The sequence below is a fragment of the Clarias gariepinus genome, chromosome 12 (genome assembly GCF_024256425.1).
Source record: "Clarias gariepinus isolate MV-2021 ecotype Netherlands chromosome 12, CGAR_prim_01v2, whole genome shotgun sequence".
Taxonomy (NCBI): Eukaryota; Metazoa; Chordata; class Actinopteri; order Siluriformes; family Clariidae; genus Clarias; species Clarias gariepinus.
In genome coordinates this window covers 13,737,551-13,752,182 of record NC_071111.1, presented here as the reverse complement: position 1 = coordinate 13,752,182, position 14,632 = coordinate 13,737,551, and the positions used below count along the sequence as shown (strand labels likewise).

General features: G+C 37.7%; 1 protein-coding gene across 2 annotated transcripts in view; it reads right to left on the bottom strand.

Moving 5' to 3' along the window:
* Window positions 1–14,632, bottom strand: part of cdk17 (cyclin-dependent kinase 17) — a 49,195-nt gene that overhangs the window by 13,050 nt on the left and 21,513 nt on the right. The window contains exons 2-4 of one of the 2 annotated variants that reach the window (XM_053508238.1): window positions 13,053–13,191; window positions 12,783–12,931; window positions 6,192–6,356 (exon numbers count right to left, since the gene is read on the bottom strand). In XM_053508238.1, the coding sequence (XP_053364213.1) occupies window positions 6,192–6,356; window positions 12,783–12,931; window positions 13,053–13,063 (325 nt within the window). In that variant the 5' untranslated portion in view covers window positions 13,064–13,191. The remainder of the gene's footprint in view (window positions 1–6,191; window positions 6,357–12,782; window positions 12,932–13,052; window positions 13,192–14,632) is intronic. The other variant, XM_053508239.1, reaches the window with a different exon arrangement.

Sequence of the window (14,632 nt, the reverse complement as noted above, 5' to 3'; positions counted from 1 at the left end):
AACCATTACAGCATCCAGCTGCCCTTGCCTCGTCTCCTATTACCCCCAGAGGGGAAGGGAGGAGACTGGTGGGAGAGGAGAGGAGATGAGAAGGCAGAAGCCCAGGATGACAAGGCAGCTGTTAAACTGAGACCATGGAGCACTGGATAAAGCCAATTAGAATTAAGAATACGGCGACAAGGCATGGAGGTTTCTACTGTTACAAAATACCTTTTATTGTCATAAGGGTCAATAATGACAACGGCAAATTGAACGCTAGAAATACAAATTCATGTTATCTCCCGACTATGTTGCATCTTGATAGAGGTTTTAAATCTTGATACATTATACAACAGTTACACCTGTCCCAGATCGACTGCGCTCTAGAAAAGTTTTTTTCTTGTGCAAAAAGTCTGTAGCCTGTTTTTTGGCCCTAGCTCTGTTTACCCTGCATCAGTCATCCTACATGGCTGACTATCTCAATCTACATTACAACAAACTCGTCTTTTTTTAAATACAAGGGTCGTTTAAGGAAGCCTGGGACTTTTGACTTTTGTGCAAAATAACATAACAGTCATAAGAGTATAAGCTACCTTTATTCTCTAAACAATCCCACCTGCTGCACTGACGCACTTATTCCTGTGCTTAGAAACCATCAACATAGAAAGCTTTCTCAGTAAGCTAGAGAAATGATCGGACAGCCTGCTTCACATCTGGAAAGACTGGCCTCCCAGGAACTCCTTTAATTGCCCAAACATGTGGAAAAGACTGTGGGCGGGGTCATAACTGTACAGAGCTCCAGCTGAGCTCCTGTAATGTGGAAGTGGTGTTGGTTAATGAATGCGTGTACAATTCCTACAGACAGATGTGTCTCTTTCACAAGTTAACCATCAATTTTCAAGGTTCAGGTGTTCTACTTGCTGAATGTTCATGGGAACGACTGCCATAGGCTCAGAGCCACCTCGCCCGGGATTGTCATTCACAGACTTACGGCCTTCTTTAAAGCATTTGCACTATTCATATATTTTACTGTGGCTAAGAATCTTATCACTGTACTGTACTAAAAGTGTTCTGTAAATGTCAATCTCAACACATTAATTCCCCTGGAATTATGTAAAGGATTTAACCTTTAAACTGCTCCAAATATTTAAGACTGATAATCATCCCAATATTTTTTGTAAAAAAAAAAAAAATATTCTATGGAAATAATACTCATGCTGCACAAACTCAAAACGAATAAAAGCAACCAGTGCTACAAAAGATCATTTAAAATATGCATGCTGCACTCACGCCACTTAAAGTGTGAAAGGCATGACTTGAGTGACGACAGGATAGATTTACAGCTGAGAAAATTAATACCACTGCCTAACAACACCACGCCGTAGCTTACAGTAATAGCTTTCTCACCCTCTCATCAGTTCCTCACCATCACCGCCCAGAAACTGTCAATTTATGGTCTCTATGAAGTTTTTCCATTACTCCTCCATGTCCTCTTTTCTGTCGCACATGCACGCTGCTGTGCTTTCTCCGGTGTTGTGTGGTAACTACCAAGAACATGCAAGTAGGTCAAACCTCTGCTCTCAGCCCCTATAACCACCAGACATGGTTTATCACAGATAATCAACATAGGAAGAAGGGTACATCTCTGTGTTTCTCGCATGAGTGTGTGCCAGGTTTTGTCTGACATCAATGGCGACAGATGATAATGGCTTTGTAGGAGCGTCGAGCACGTCTGGACATGTCTGCCTCTTAAATGTCTGCGGGAAGGGAAACCACACACACACACACACACACACACACACACACAAACACACTTTGCAAGCAACAGAATGGCTGTGACAAACTTCCTGCTGCCTCACCTTCAAGAAGCCTTCTGAGTCATTTCCTGTTAACGTAAGCATGCTCACATACTGTGCCTGAAATTCCCTCAGAAGAGCCAGATTTCAGCAACTGATACACAGAGTAAACGGGTAACAACCTCACAAGGAGCCAAAGGTCTCCTACTCAGAGACTTTTATTATTAACCAAAGAGAGCACACTTTCAGCAGATAAACAACAGAACATGGCTTAAAGAGAGCCACTGTGCCAAAAAAAAAAAAAAGTCTCGTCTGTAATTAGGGTTGGAACTATGCTCAACATCAACTTGCATGGAATGTGTTAATGCGTTGCAACGTTTAGGTTCCCCCCTAATAATGGCAATGCATCATGAAAATAAGACCCCCCCCCAAAAAGCCTGGACCCAATGACCAGACTGTGGGAATTCTTTAAACAAGACCTAATAAAAAGCTGCTCTCCATGCTTCATAAAACTTCATTCCTGTGAGTTCTGTCCAACTGATTGTTGGTATCAGAGCCTGGGAGTAACAGATGCCTTTGTAGCTACCTGTTGCGTTTTAGACAAGAATTCAACTCAAGATCTCTTAAAGTAGATGCTAACGGCTACTCCTGCAACGCCACTTTCCACACATTTGCAAGTTGCAAGCAATCTTATAGCCTTGCAAATACACCCTTATAAAACTACATGACAAAGATTTCCATTAATGTCATGTTGCATTTCAGTGTACGCAACCTTTTGCAGATAAATAATAATACAAAGGCACTGGCACAGATGCTGAAGTAAACACTTCAGACAACACTATCTACAACAATTAATGGTTTAATATACTGTAGTAACCTCCTGTAAGTAGACATGCATATTGGATAAAAGTTAAACTTTAAAATATTTTTTATTTACAGATTTCATGTTAAATTAATCAATGCATGCACAAGCCTTTCTGAGAGAAACACAGTATGATTCATAGAGTTCAGCTTAAAGAAGAAAAAAAAAAAAGAGACAAAAAATATATATTTTTAATGCATGCCCCCAGGCTGATAGAGATTTTTTATTAATTTCAGTAGTATCTTAGCATACGAATTTAATCCGTTTATTTTCGGTTTTAAGGCAAAAATCCATATTGCAAAACGCGTTTTCCTTTAGGAAGTAATGTAAATGCAGATAATCTGTTCCAGCCACCAAAAATATTAACAATACAACAAATTTACAACACCATAATCCTATTTTCCATATAAAAACAATCAAAACATGTACATAAGGGAAAAATATTAAATAAATAGTCTTTAAACCTTATTTAACTTTAATTAATGATTTATGATCTTGGCACCGACTGCTTTTAAAATGAAACTGGATCCATTTTCTTTTTGCTACCATTCTTGGTTACTTTCTTCTTTAACTTCAAAAGGTTCTAACAACAGAAGTTGGAAGTTTAGGATATTGTTAATTGTCAAGATAATCAAAGGATATCAATTAATCAAAAAAAAAAGTTTTTTTTAATCATAAAGAAAAAGGAAAAGAAAAGAAAAAGGTTGGTTGCAGCCCTACCCTTAATCCGAGAATCATTCACAAGCACATGTACATCAAGAGCCCCTGCCTTGTTTCCCTCTCAGATTCAGCAAGATATTTTTGGCCAGAGTTTATTATACGTGTATTTGAAAAAGCCTCAGAACTTGCACACACCAAGTCTTTAGGGTGCTTTCACACATTTTACTCCAGTGCCTGTTTTACACGTAGTTATAAAGACGCCAGGGACTTTTGAAAAGCGTTGCCAGATTTTTTTGTGTGGTTTGTGCACCTCAGGTGTCAACCGAGTAAAACAAATATGGACGGTCAGTGAAAATAAATGGCTTGTCAGTTAAACAATGAGAATTTTAATGACATTTTTACTAAATAAATAAATAAATAAATAAATAGCCAATATTTCAGTGTTCCAAGATAATTTGGGACATTTGCCAGTACACACTGTCAGATCGCACAAGCAGCTCCTTGTTTCATGATTTTCTGCTTCCAGTGCTACAGCGAAGGCAGAGCACCTCTTCATGGCCAGTCAAATGAATGGTTAGTGTATGCATCACATCCTTTTATTCATTATTAAAAGAAAAAAAGAAACAAAAAATCTGCCAAATACACTTTGCCCACTGGGAGAAAATCCCTTCCTGGAGCTATCAAACACATTTCTATTAGTTTATTAAGGGCAAAACAATAATCCAATGTCAATCTCGTTAATGGTCATTCAAAATAGAAATCCTATGCATCTGAATGTCTGAGTAAATTGATAAGAGATCAATCCAAATTACATATCCAATAAAACTCGAATAATCCATTTATTTTTGTTTGTTAACAGGAAGAAGGGCTCCATAGTGTGCACTGCAGGGTCTTGTGTACATACCCACTGGTTTTACACAATCTCAATACTGTAGCTATCTAATGTTTGCTGAGCATTGGCTAATTAACTAGTCTTTCTATCGTACTTGATTTGTGCATGCATTGTCTACCAGTATTCAAAGAATTAGCTAATGTCCGTTTCCTGGTATTGTTCCAGCATAACTGCATTTTTGTTGGAGTTGCTTTCCACCAACCAAAAATGTTCCCTAGACACACAAGCTCATTCACAGTGGTAACAGAAAAAGAAATCAGTGCATACTGTTTAAGCTTCTAATATTCATTGTGGCAACACAAGTTAACCATTATAGGGTTGCAAATAATTTAGCTGGCATGAAAATCATACATATAGAAATGTTTTAACCTCTGTAGGACTGGGTGATTGATGAGATATGCATCAATATAACAATAAGATGCAAACCACTAACTGACTTTCTATAGAATTATATTTTTAGAATTATAAATATTATTCTAGAATTATATTGCAAGTACTTAAACTGAAGATGAAACACAACAAAAAAGGCAACAAAAGCCTGCTACTTCTTGCACTTTCGTTGCAAATGCATAAGTCTTTGGATTAAATGTGACATGCATGTGCATAAAGATTTCACCAATTGCAAGGTTTAGATTATATACAAGCACTTCATTCCAATTTCTAAATGTGTTCATTAGGCTTGGATAACCTTTTTGTAAACATGACACATACCTTAATGCTGATAATTTATAATAGCAATTGAGTTGAGAAAAAAGTTGAGTTTCTTTCTAGCCGCTTTATTACTATTTAAAGCAGTAACAGACGTTCAGTACTGCATGTTAAAGTTAAAGACTTCTGAAAAGGTTTTTCCCAACAACACCATGATCTATAAGGAATGCACAAAAGTCTATCAAGCTCCTGTGATTAATCACACATTGAGTAACAACGGAATTCGTGCGATCTCACCTCATTAACTCATGTTTACCCTACAGTCCTGGTAAAATATGGCATCAATCTTCACAAATAAATGAAATGTGTAATTCTGTTAAATTCAGGATTAAGTCGGATTTTCCAAGTTCAGGAAACATATCTATCATAGCCTACTAGAAAGTACAACAAATTTGTTAAATATAGTTGCAATGATGATCGGCTCCAAGCACCTGTGACGTCGCAGCCCGGGCTTGCCACTCAACCTGTGTGCCTTTAGAGAATGTTAAGGCCATGGCTGCACCGTATGAGGTATCAAAGAAACCCTTTTCTCAATGTCTTGAGATTATATTGGTTTAGTTTGGTGTGGATTGTATAAATCTCTTAGGAGATTTCATTAGGTGCGTTTTGCAAACAACCCAAAATAACTGACTTCCTGATGAGTAGAGCCCATGACATGCATGAATAGCTCAAGGTGATCTAAATGTGTACTGGGTCGCACATGTATGCGTGCAAGTGTGCATGAGCTATCCAGCAACATCTTGTCTGAAGGCCTTGTGCTACATCAGGGGTCCCGCCGCTCAGGAGGCATAATAGCTGCAGATTCCAACCCATAAGGTTTTTTTTTTTTTTTTTGGAGCATGTAAGACCCCCCAAAAGCCCCAGATGCTGGAAAAAAAATAATAATCCAAACTATGAAGTCACTGGGCTGTTGTCAGAGTGCTTGGGCCCGAATTAGCATTATATCTTGCCGGACAATTTATGTATACGGTCGATTTGTGTTGTTCACAAAAAAAGTGGTGTGTTGTTATTTTGGAGCATGTGCATATTAACATGCTTAGTGTGGCATTTAGAGGTTCTTGTTTGAATGGCATTATATAACACCCCGCTGTTTTAGAAATATTGTCAGGATTGATTTTAACTACTATTTTAAAATGTTAGATTTCTGTTTTTTAGTGTTTTAGTGTGGATGCTGTGTGGATGTTATGAATGGTGGTGTGGGAAGAATGTGTGTGTACGTGTTTGGTTATAGCTGGGTAGGAGGAAAAGTTCAACGACTATAATCCACACACTAGAAATAGGATTGATGGATTACCGAGTCGGCTGCCGTTGCGTGGCATGGCCATGAAGGAGCCCAGGCTGCCCCCGATGACACTGTGAGGCCGGCGGAGAGGAGGTTTCTTAAACGAGCCGGTGTACTGGTGCAAGAATGAGTGCATACTATGGGAGGAGGGCGGTCGTCCATTCCTCACTATGGGTTCTGTGAAAGAAGGGGGGGGAATAAACATCAGTCAGTATAATTGACATGCATATTTCACATACATGTATCCACAACTAAACATATATGCAATACATTAAACATATTTTAGTGATTGAACACTAAAGTGCGTTTGTGTCAGAGATGTTAGTAAATATTGTATGACTGAAAGAGGATCACCTAACCCACATATCATGTTTCATCCTCTCAAAAGCAGATCAGCACACAGCTGTTACTATGACAACAGTCCCCAGCACTAAGATACGAGTGTTGGCATCTAGAAAGCCTTAGGTGATTGTACCATATCAGTCACCATGACATTGCTATACCAATAAACACATCACAGTCGCCAAGTCACATGTACACAAACCCCCATGGTCATCTTATACCGGCACAGCATGAGCCTTTACACAGTGCATTTCCCATCTTATTTGCAAATACTGTATAACTTACTGGTGTCCTCCTAACGCTGGTAAATAAATGGATGAAAATGTTCAGTAATTACAGATGACACTAGTTTTTTAACCACATACGCTCACCAGAAAATTATATGCTCTGATACTCCTGCATGTCAGAAAAGTGGTGAGTGCCAAAACAAGCCAAAGGGCCTTGTTTCCCAGCCCACGTACTCTTTAAAAGACATAAAACATGAGGAGAGCCAACTGTCCACTAGTAAAGTACTGCTTTAAAATGCCTTGCTTAAAATCTAATTTAGATAGTACAAGCAGTGTTGTGCTTCGTCTTTAAAATGCAATGTCTCCAACCTTTTTTTTTTTTTTTTTTACTTTGCAGTTTATTTTAATTATTAGCTAAAACTAAATAAAAGCATGCCTGTGTAATTCTACATAAAAACAGAAAAAAGGTATGAAATCCAGTAACAGTAAAAATTGTGGACACAAATCTCGATTTAATTTTTTACATTTTAGAACAATGCTGAGTTTATTTAAAACTATGAAATAATACATATGACATTATGTAATTAAGTAGCAGAAGCAGCAACAACAGTCAGTTGTTATTTTAGGACATGAAGGTCAGCCGTTCTTGCAAGAACAGAATTTTGTCAAGTGCATTGGCAAAACCCATCAAGCACCAGGATGAAACTGGCTATTATAAAGACCTTCTCAGGAAAGCAAGCTGCATCAAAAATCACCAGTTAACAGCACATCAGCTTAGAGCTGTTATGAAGGCTTTACAGAGCAGAAGTAGCAGACACATCTCAAAATCAACTGTTCAGTAAGAATGAGTGCATACCGTCTGATGCCTTCAGCATTGTTTAAAAAAAAATCTGGAAAGATCAAGGAATTTAATGGTGTGTCCAAACATTTAACTGGTACGGTGGATTCAATAGAAACCTTCGGAAGGAGCTGGACATGTGCGTTTAATAACCTGAACAATAAACTGCATTTGAAGAAATCAAATTTCAATCATAATATGAATTGCACATTCATAAATACCAACACTGACTGGGAAGTACAAATATTTTAAGGATTAAAAAGTAGGAGCTGGGTCAGATGAGGTGGGAGGAGCGGTCTGGCTGAAAAATATTTGCATCCTCTACATTTGTTCAGAATGGATGTTAGAAAAAACATTTTGCTGAGACTGAAAAACTCAACTACCTGTTATCCTCCTGAGCTTTTTATTTTTATTAAAGTCCACTAGTGTGTGCATTAATGATCTAAATGTATATTAAAAATCCATTTGCCCTCCAGCCTTATTGCACACCTTCATAAAAATGAACATTATTGTATAAAAAAAATGCTGCACATAATTCTTCAAATTTGCAACTAAACATTTTTGTACTGACTAATATTATCTTATCTTAAATTATCAAAAACACTTTTTTTTTTAAATAAAAAAAAAAGTCACATAACTGTGGTTGTGATATTGACGCCTTCATGGAAATAGCAGTTGTTTCTTGCAAATCTTGTTTGTTTTTATTTGTTATCATCTTCTGGCTTATAAACATGAGATTGTATACATGTATAATGTATTTTCTGCCCATTTCCATGAAATTTCATCATAAAAGCGACAGACGGTTTTTAGATTTTGAAAAGGTAATAGATATTTTAAAATGCCATTATGTAAAATTAGGGCCATAATAACATCAAACTACTGGAAACCTACTGATCCCTTGAACAGACATGTTTTTTAAACTGTTTTTTTATTTTTGCAAGAGTATATTCAGATCAGGGTAAGAAAATCATTGCTAAACAAAATCCAAAAACATTTCTGTTTATTTCTTTGAAAAAGAAAGGGATGTACTGTATAAGCTTGCTAACAGACAAATCCAACCTTCTTATTGGTTAGAAGGATCTGGTCTCATCTATGACTGGTTAGATCTTCCCTGAGCATGAAATGAAAGCTAATTCTAGAAAATGTGGACGGGATTTAAACTAATGTTATTTTAGTGCAGTTTAGCTTATGCAGTGTTATAAAGATTTATTTATTATTAAATTATTGTCGAGTTATTGTCACTCACACACTATTTTAGGTATAATTTTATATTATTATAGATAAGATACGATTTTTAAAGATTATTTCGCTAATGTAATACTCTTGTTTTGCAACTGAAAAATGATCCAGAATTATGAGATGTTCAGAATTTTGCAAGATCTTACAAAATGTTTATGACATTAGTGGTGCTAAAGTTTGCCGGTCGGTCACTTCTAGAAATTGTGGCTAAGGTATGATGCTAATATTTGTTGCTGGTTAGGCCAAAATTTGTGGGTTTATTTGCATAACTCACGTGGCTCGTCAGTTCACACACATTCTTTTATATTTAGTGTTGTTTTTTTTTTCCCGGTAACATGAATTAATATATCATGCTGGTTAACTCAAAATGTGACTTTTGCAATTTGAAAGAAGTTACGTTTTCCAAATCTGTGGATACAGACTTACAAATTCTCACCAAGTTGCATGTGATCAAAGATAGAGATTCCCGGACACAAATACCAGGCAAAATACTTTTAATAATAATAATAATAATAATAATAATAATAATGACAGCTGCAGGAAATTAGTCGTGCCTAAAATAATGTCAGGTTAACCATCCTCATAGTTTCCTTGCTACAAATAGAGACAATTGTACAGACCAGTTAATAAGACTTTCTTTCTTAAGTGCACTTAAAGGCGGTCCAAAATGCCTGTGCCCCGTCGCCTGATGAACCCATCTCCGCTTGCGCTATCTGGTTCTTCATCTGAAAACGTTTTGTGCTTCTGTGTAAAAAATATATCTGTGTGTGTCTTCCTCTTCCCACCTGTCTCTCCCACCTGTGCCTGCATACACTCATGCCAACACCACCTGTCAGCCATCCCATTCATGACATCACCACATCCTCCGTCCTCTAATCCGAACGTGCATGATCACAGCACTGCGTTACCCAGGGTTACATAAGCGGAAAAAACAGGAGCTCTTTATAATAACACCATCAAAACCTGGAACAGAAATGTTGGTCTCTATGGTTTAGATTAAGTGAAAATATGGCCGATGATCACTTATTTTATCACTTATCCTTTGTTATTATTATTGTTACCTGTATTATCACAATTATTATTATTTTTACTATTATTACCACTACTACTACTATTATTGTTATTATTATTAAACAGAACATACTTAACCAGCTATCTTTGCTCCCTCTCCACATATTACACCAGCTTTGTTTGACTCCTTTAGTCTAAGTGCACAATATGTAGGCAACTCCATGCAGGCCGTTTCACCGTGGCTTGTTGCTAGGCAACGGAGCTAAAGTGAGAATGACACAAGATCCCAGGCGTCAGTGGACTCCTGAAGAACCTGCCTCTGTGGCATCCTTAAGCCCTAAAACACGTGTGTGAGAGCACGCACCACTTTTCAATCACAAAGATTTCCTTTAGATTAGGAATAAACCATTCATCGATTTGAACGCGGTCATTAGACACACATGTAAGACAACGTCTTGAAATTTTCGAGCCTTTGATGTGTTTGTTAGTGCGTGTAAGTGAGCACGTACACGTGTGTGTGTGGGGGGGGGGGGTTTAAGGGGGTTGGTGGCAGAAGGTGTTTACTGAAGCCAGCAGAGGAAGAGAAAATGACACTCTCAGTCCAGATGATTATGTAATAGCAGTGTTTTGTAAATGATTTAGCGGCCTATCTTAAAACTGTGAACAATCCTGTCATCTAGTCTGAGAGAAGGAATCTGAAAATCATTTTCCACTGGTTTAAAAATGTGCACGTCTACACACTTTAGCAGTCAGAATAAATTGTTTCCTTGTTTCACAAGCAAAAATGAATAAATGAAAAAAAGAAAAATCCATAGATTACCTGAGACTTGAAAAATGTTTTAGAAAACCATAGGAATTTATATAGTTTATGATAGTATTCTAACACAAACTGTTCTAATAATGACCAATACTAAGTTATGCATTTAGAAAAAAAAATACATCTTTTGAGTGATTAAAATCCAACAGAACGTTTAAAAGGAAGCTCTAGTATATATACATGGTCCTCGCTGTAAGGCACTGCTGAGAAGAAAACAGACGATGCCTGCCTCATGTCTACTCGCGGTGGACTGAATAATGTATGCAAGATAAGGTTTTGGTCAACCAAAGCCATAAATACATTCGCATTTTCACACAGATGCAGTAATGAAACACCTCGTCACAAATGCACTGGTCTTCGCTGCCTGTAGAGCTGGAGTTAAGACAAACCCTTCAGGAAGGTCACAAAAAAGTGCTCGCTCCGATGCATCATACCCCTGCCAATACACACTATGGACCGGGCGTTAGCGCACAATCACACCTTCCTGCACTTCCTCTCTCGGGCAAGCCTATCAAATCCTGAGAGCTACAGCATCGAAGGTTTTCCACTCTAATCTTTTCAGCAGCAGCCAATGCAGAATGCATTTAAAAGTTGAATGACTATAAAACACACAAGACGTTCTAGGGCCAGGTAGCAATGGGTGCCAAGTCAATCTTACAGTTCGGTTCGAATCAGCCTGTTTATTAACAAGGTCCATCAATCACGAGCACCCTCAGGCAGAGGAGCTAATTCTGCTCATCGCTCCGTGTCACATGTCCCATACTTCACACATCCTGTGCACACGGCTGTAGTGACTCTCATGTAATTACCAGCTGACTTACAGAAGAATAAATGACAGGGGCAAAAGGGAAGTAGGAGAAATAATCTGTTCCCTCTAGCTTTAATAGCATGGCTGTCTGCGCTGATAAAAACAGGAACACGAGTTCTTGGGTACATTTGCATCTCCGGTTTAACCTCAGACCTTGTGTTAACTCTCAGATTGAGCTGGTTGTTTATTATAACCAACAAGGACAGACAGATTTCATAGCAACTTCTTTTTCCCCCAACAACAAAAAAGACAAATGAAGACTAACTAACTTTTGGAAAACGAAAATGTTTTTGCTTGCAGCTTAACCCAAGGTGCTACCTGAATGATGGTATATGATTGGTATCTCATCATTTAAAATTATGCATATCTGTAGAGCTCTGGATAACGAGTAGATGCTTGATTCGGTTCGATTTCTGGGTTTCTTGTGTTTTATATTCGATTTAAATCAATAACACTAATGTTATATTTCTTACAGGTTTAAAAACATTAAAACCTTTAATTAAAAAAAAAAAATTAAGTATACACATGGAAAGGCTGTGTAGTTTGTGTTGTTGGATGTTTCAAACAAAGCAATAACTTTTGATCCAAAATCTATTTGAAGATGATGTAAGCCATTTTAAACTTTTTTCTCCAGTATTCTCTGCTAAAATTGGGGTATTTTTTCAAGGAGTTTGACGATTTTTATAACCTTATCATAAAAAAATTAAGGATATTGAGCACTATCCTATCATCAAGGCTGAAACACGACTATGTGTATACATATGAAAAAGACGAATGTCATTAGGACAGGCTTAAATAAAGTGATTTTTATTAGTAAGGACATTAGTAAGGAAAACCAAAGTTATTTCTTTAACTGAAAATTTTAAAAAGAGATCACAGATTTTATCTAAGATGTGTCAAACATCAGTGGAAATTTTAATAAACGGTAATTGTATTTCTCATCATATTTATTTATTTATTTATTGTTTCGTTTTTTTTCCTACAAGTACTACACGCTCTACACTGATGATTCTGATACACGGATTAAAGCTCATCATTACAACTTGTGATGAACATAGACCTATTTAGAAGTAGCACTGTCTCCACAGGACACTCATAAAAATGTAATTATTACAAAGACCCATGTAGTGTTGTACAAAAAAAACGCATTTTTCACTGCAGCGCTATGACTCACAAACTAATCAAAGAACTAATGCAAATGGAAATCTCCAGCATAAGAGGCCACTGTAGCTGTGCACAAACAAAACACGAATAAGCCACATGAATGGACACAAGCAGCACAAAACTGCGCACGCATACCAGCACATCCGATCCCACTCACCACTGTCCTTACTGCTGTTCTCTTCTATGGTCATCTGCTCCGCAAGTTCCGAGAGGGACTCGTCGATGGTCTGGCTGCCACGCAGCGTGAGCGACAAACGCCTCTTAAACCGCTTCATCTTCTCCATGGGCCTCTGAGGCAGCGGAGGCCTGGGGATAAGGAAAAAATTATACGAAAATAAGCATTTATTATTAATAACGGCAATGGTATGTGGAAAATCGCAGCATGATTAAAATTTGATCTTAGCAATGAAAAAGATTTTGCAATTACACTTGTAGCATTCGCTTCCAGAAACACTACTCTGTGGCTGCTTTATGTTTTGCCTTCTTTTTTTTTCTTGGGTAAATTCCTTTGGGATGCTCGCACACCAGACTTCAAAAGTGGGCCATGTGGTTGTCTTAGAAAAAATCTGAAAACAAACAAAAAAAAAAAACCTCACTCATGAATAACCAAAAAGGCTTTTAATAAAACATCCACGCGAGAAAAAATTCCGCGATTCTAGACACCACAATACATTAATAAAACACATACGTGCGTGAGTGCCCACACGACCTCAGCAATGTAGACGTCAACAAACAATCTGCCCTGCCTCAGGAAGAGATTTAATTAATAGGGTGGAAAGGAACTGACAACACTACCCCAGCACTGCCTCTCTGAGAAGATTTACTCTCCCTTTAACCAACTGCGGCTCATAGTGTATGTGCATGTTGGGTTGTAATTGCAGGGACTTTCATAGTTCTGCTCGGCCGGTGAAAGTAAGAGGGTAGTCATTTTAACTCGGTAAATTAAAGTTGATTTAACGATTCGGTAATGGAATGCCACTCTGCATGGAAATGCATAGAATATCCACAGTGTTTGGTGTGTTTACGGACCAATCAGAGAAGAGATTTTTGAGATGACCACAGATTCCTGGAAAGTAAGGGGGGGAAGCATGTCAGAAATTCAGCATTAAAGTGACACAGCTCCAATGACTCATAATATAAGAACTTTGTTCCATGCACAATGCACAAGGCTCACTCTCTCTCTCTCTCTCTCTATGTGTGTGTGTGCGTATATACAATAGGCAGAAACTGTTCTGCAACCTCCCTAGACAAGGTGTTTCCTGCTGCCTGAAGTCGCACAGTCAGCATGGAGGTACTGAAAGACATAGGAAACGCAAAGCCGGCTGCAGTTATATACCTTGAGGTCCAGTTTATTGCTAAATTTTAAACTATATATATTAGTACTGGATATGCTAGAAAGAACCTTGTTAAGCTGATATAACACAAATGCATTGGCTGTTACGTGCTCAGGCTGTGTTCCGTCACCTTCCCTCAGTTACGCACACAAACACACACCATGTCAATTAAAACACAGATCCAATGTGTGTGACCACTTCAAACAGGGTCATATGATGTTACACTGGACTCAACAGTCCTAAATCTGTTTTTCATCAGATTTCCATCACTGTCCCTCTATAAGACCCTGTTCATATCAGACTGAATGCACATGGAGATCTGGGTAATTAGATTGCTTCTGGAGCATTTAAGGGGACTGGCACACACTCATAAAGATTCTATTATATTTTCTAGTGAAAAGAAAAAGATTTTATGCCTTTTTCTTCAGTATAAAGACACGGCAGGAAGTGCTCACTCTTTTGTATTGTTTCATACTGAAACCAAACTGAAAAAGTTTTGGGGGAGTTTTAACGCAGAACAATAACATAGAGACAGGGTTTAAAAGGACTGTTCTGCGAAGCAACAGGATGTCATATTCAGATTTTGAGTTCATAGCACAAGTAAAGCCTACATGTTATTCTTATGTGAATGAATAATAATCAAATACAACTTGTGCAGCAACAAGGCCTACAA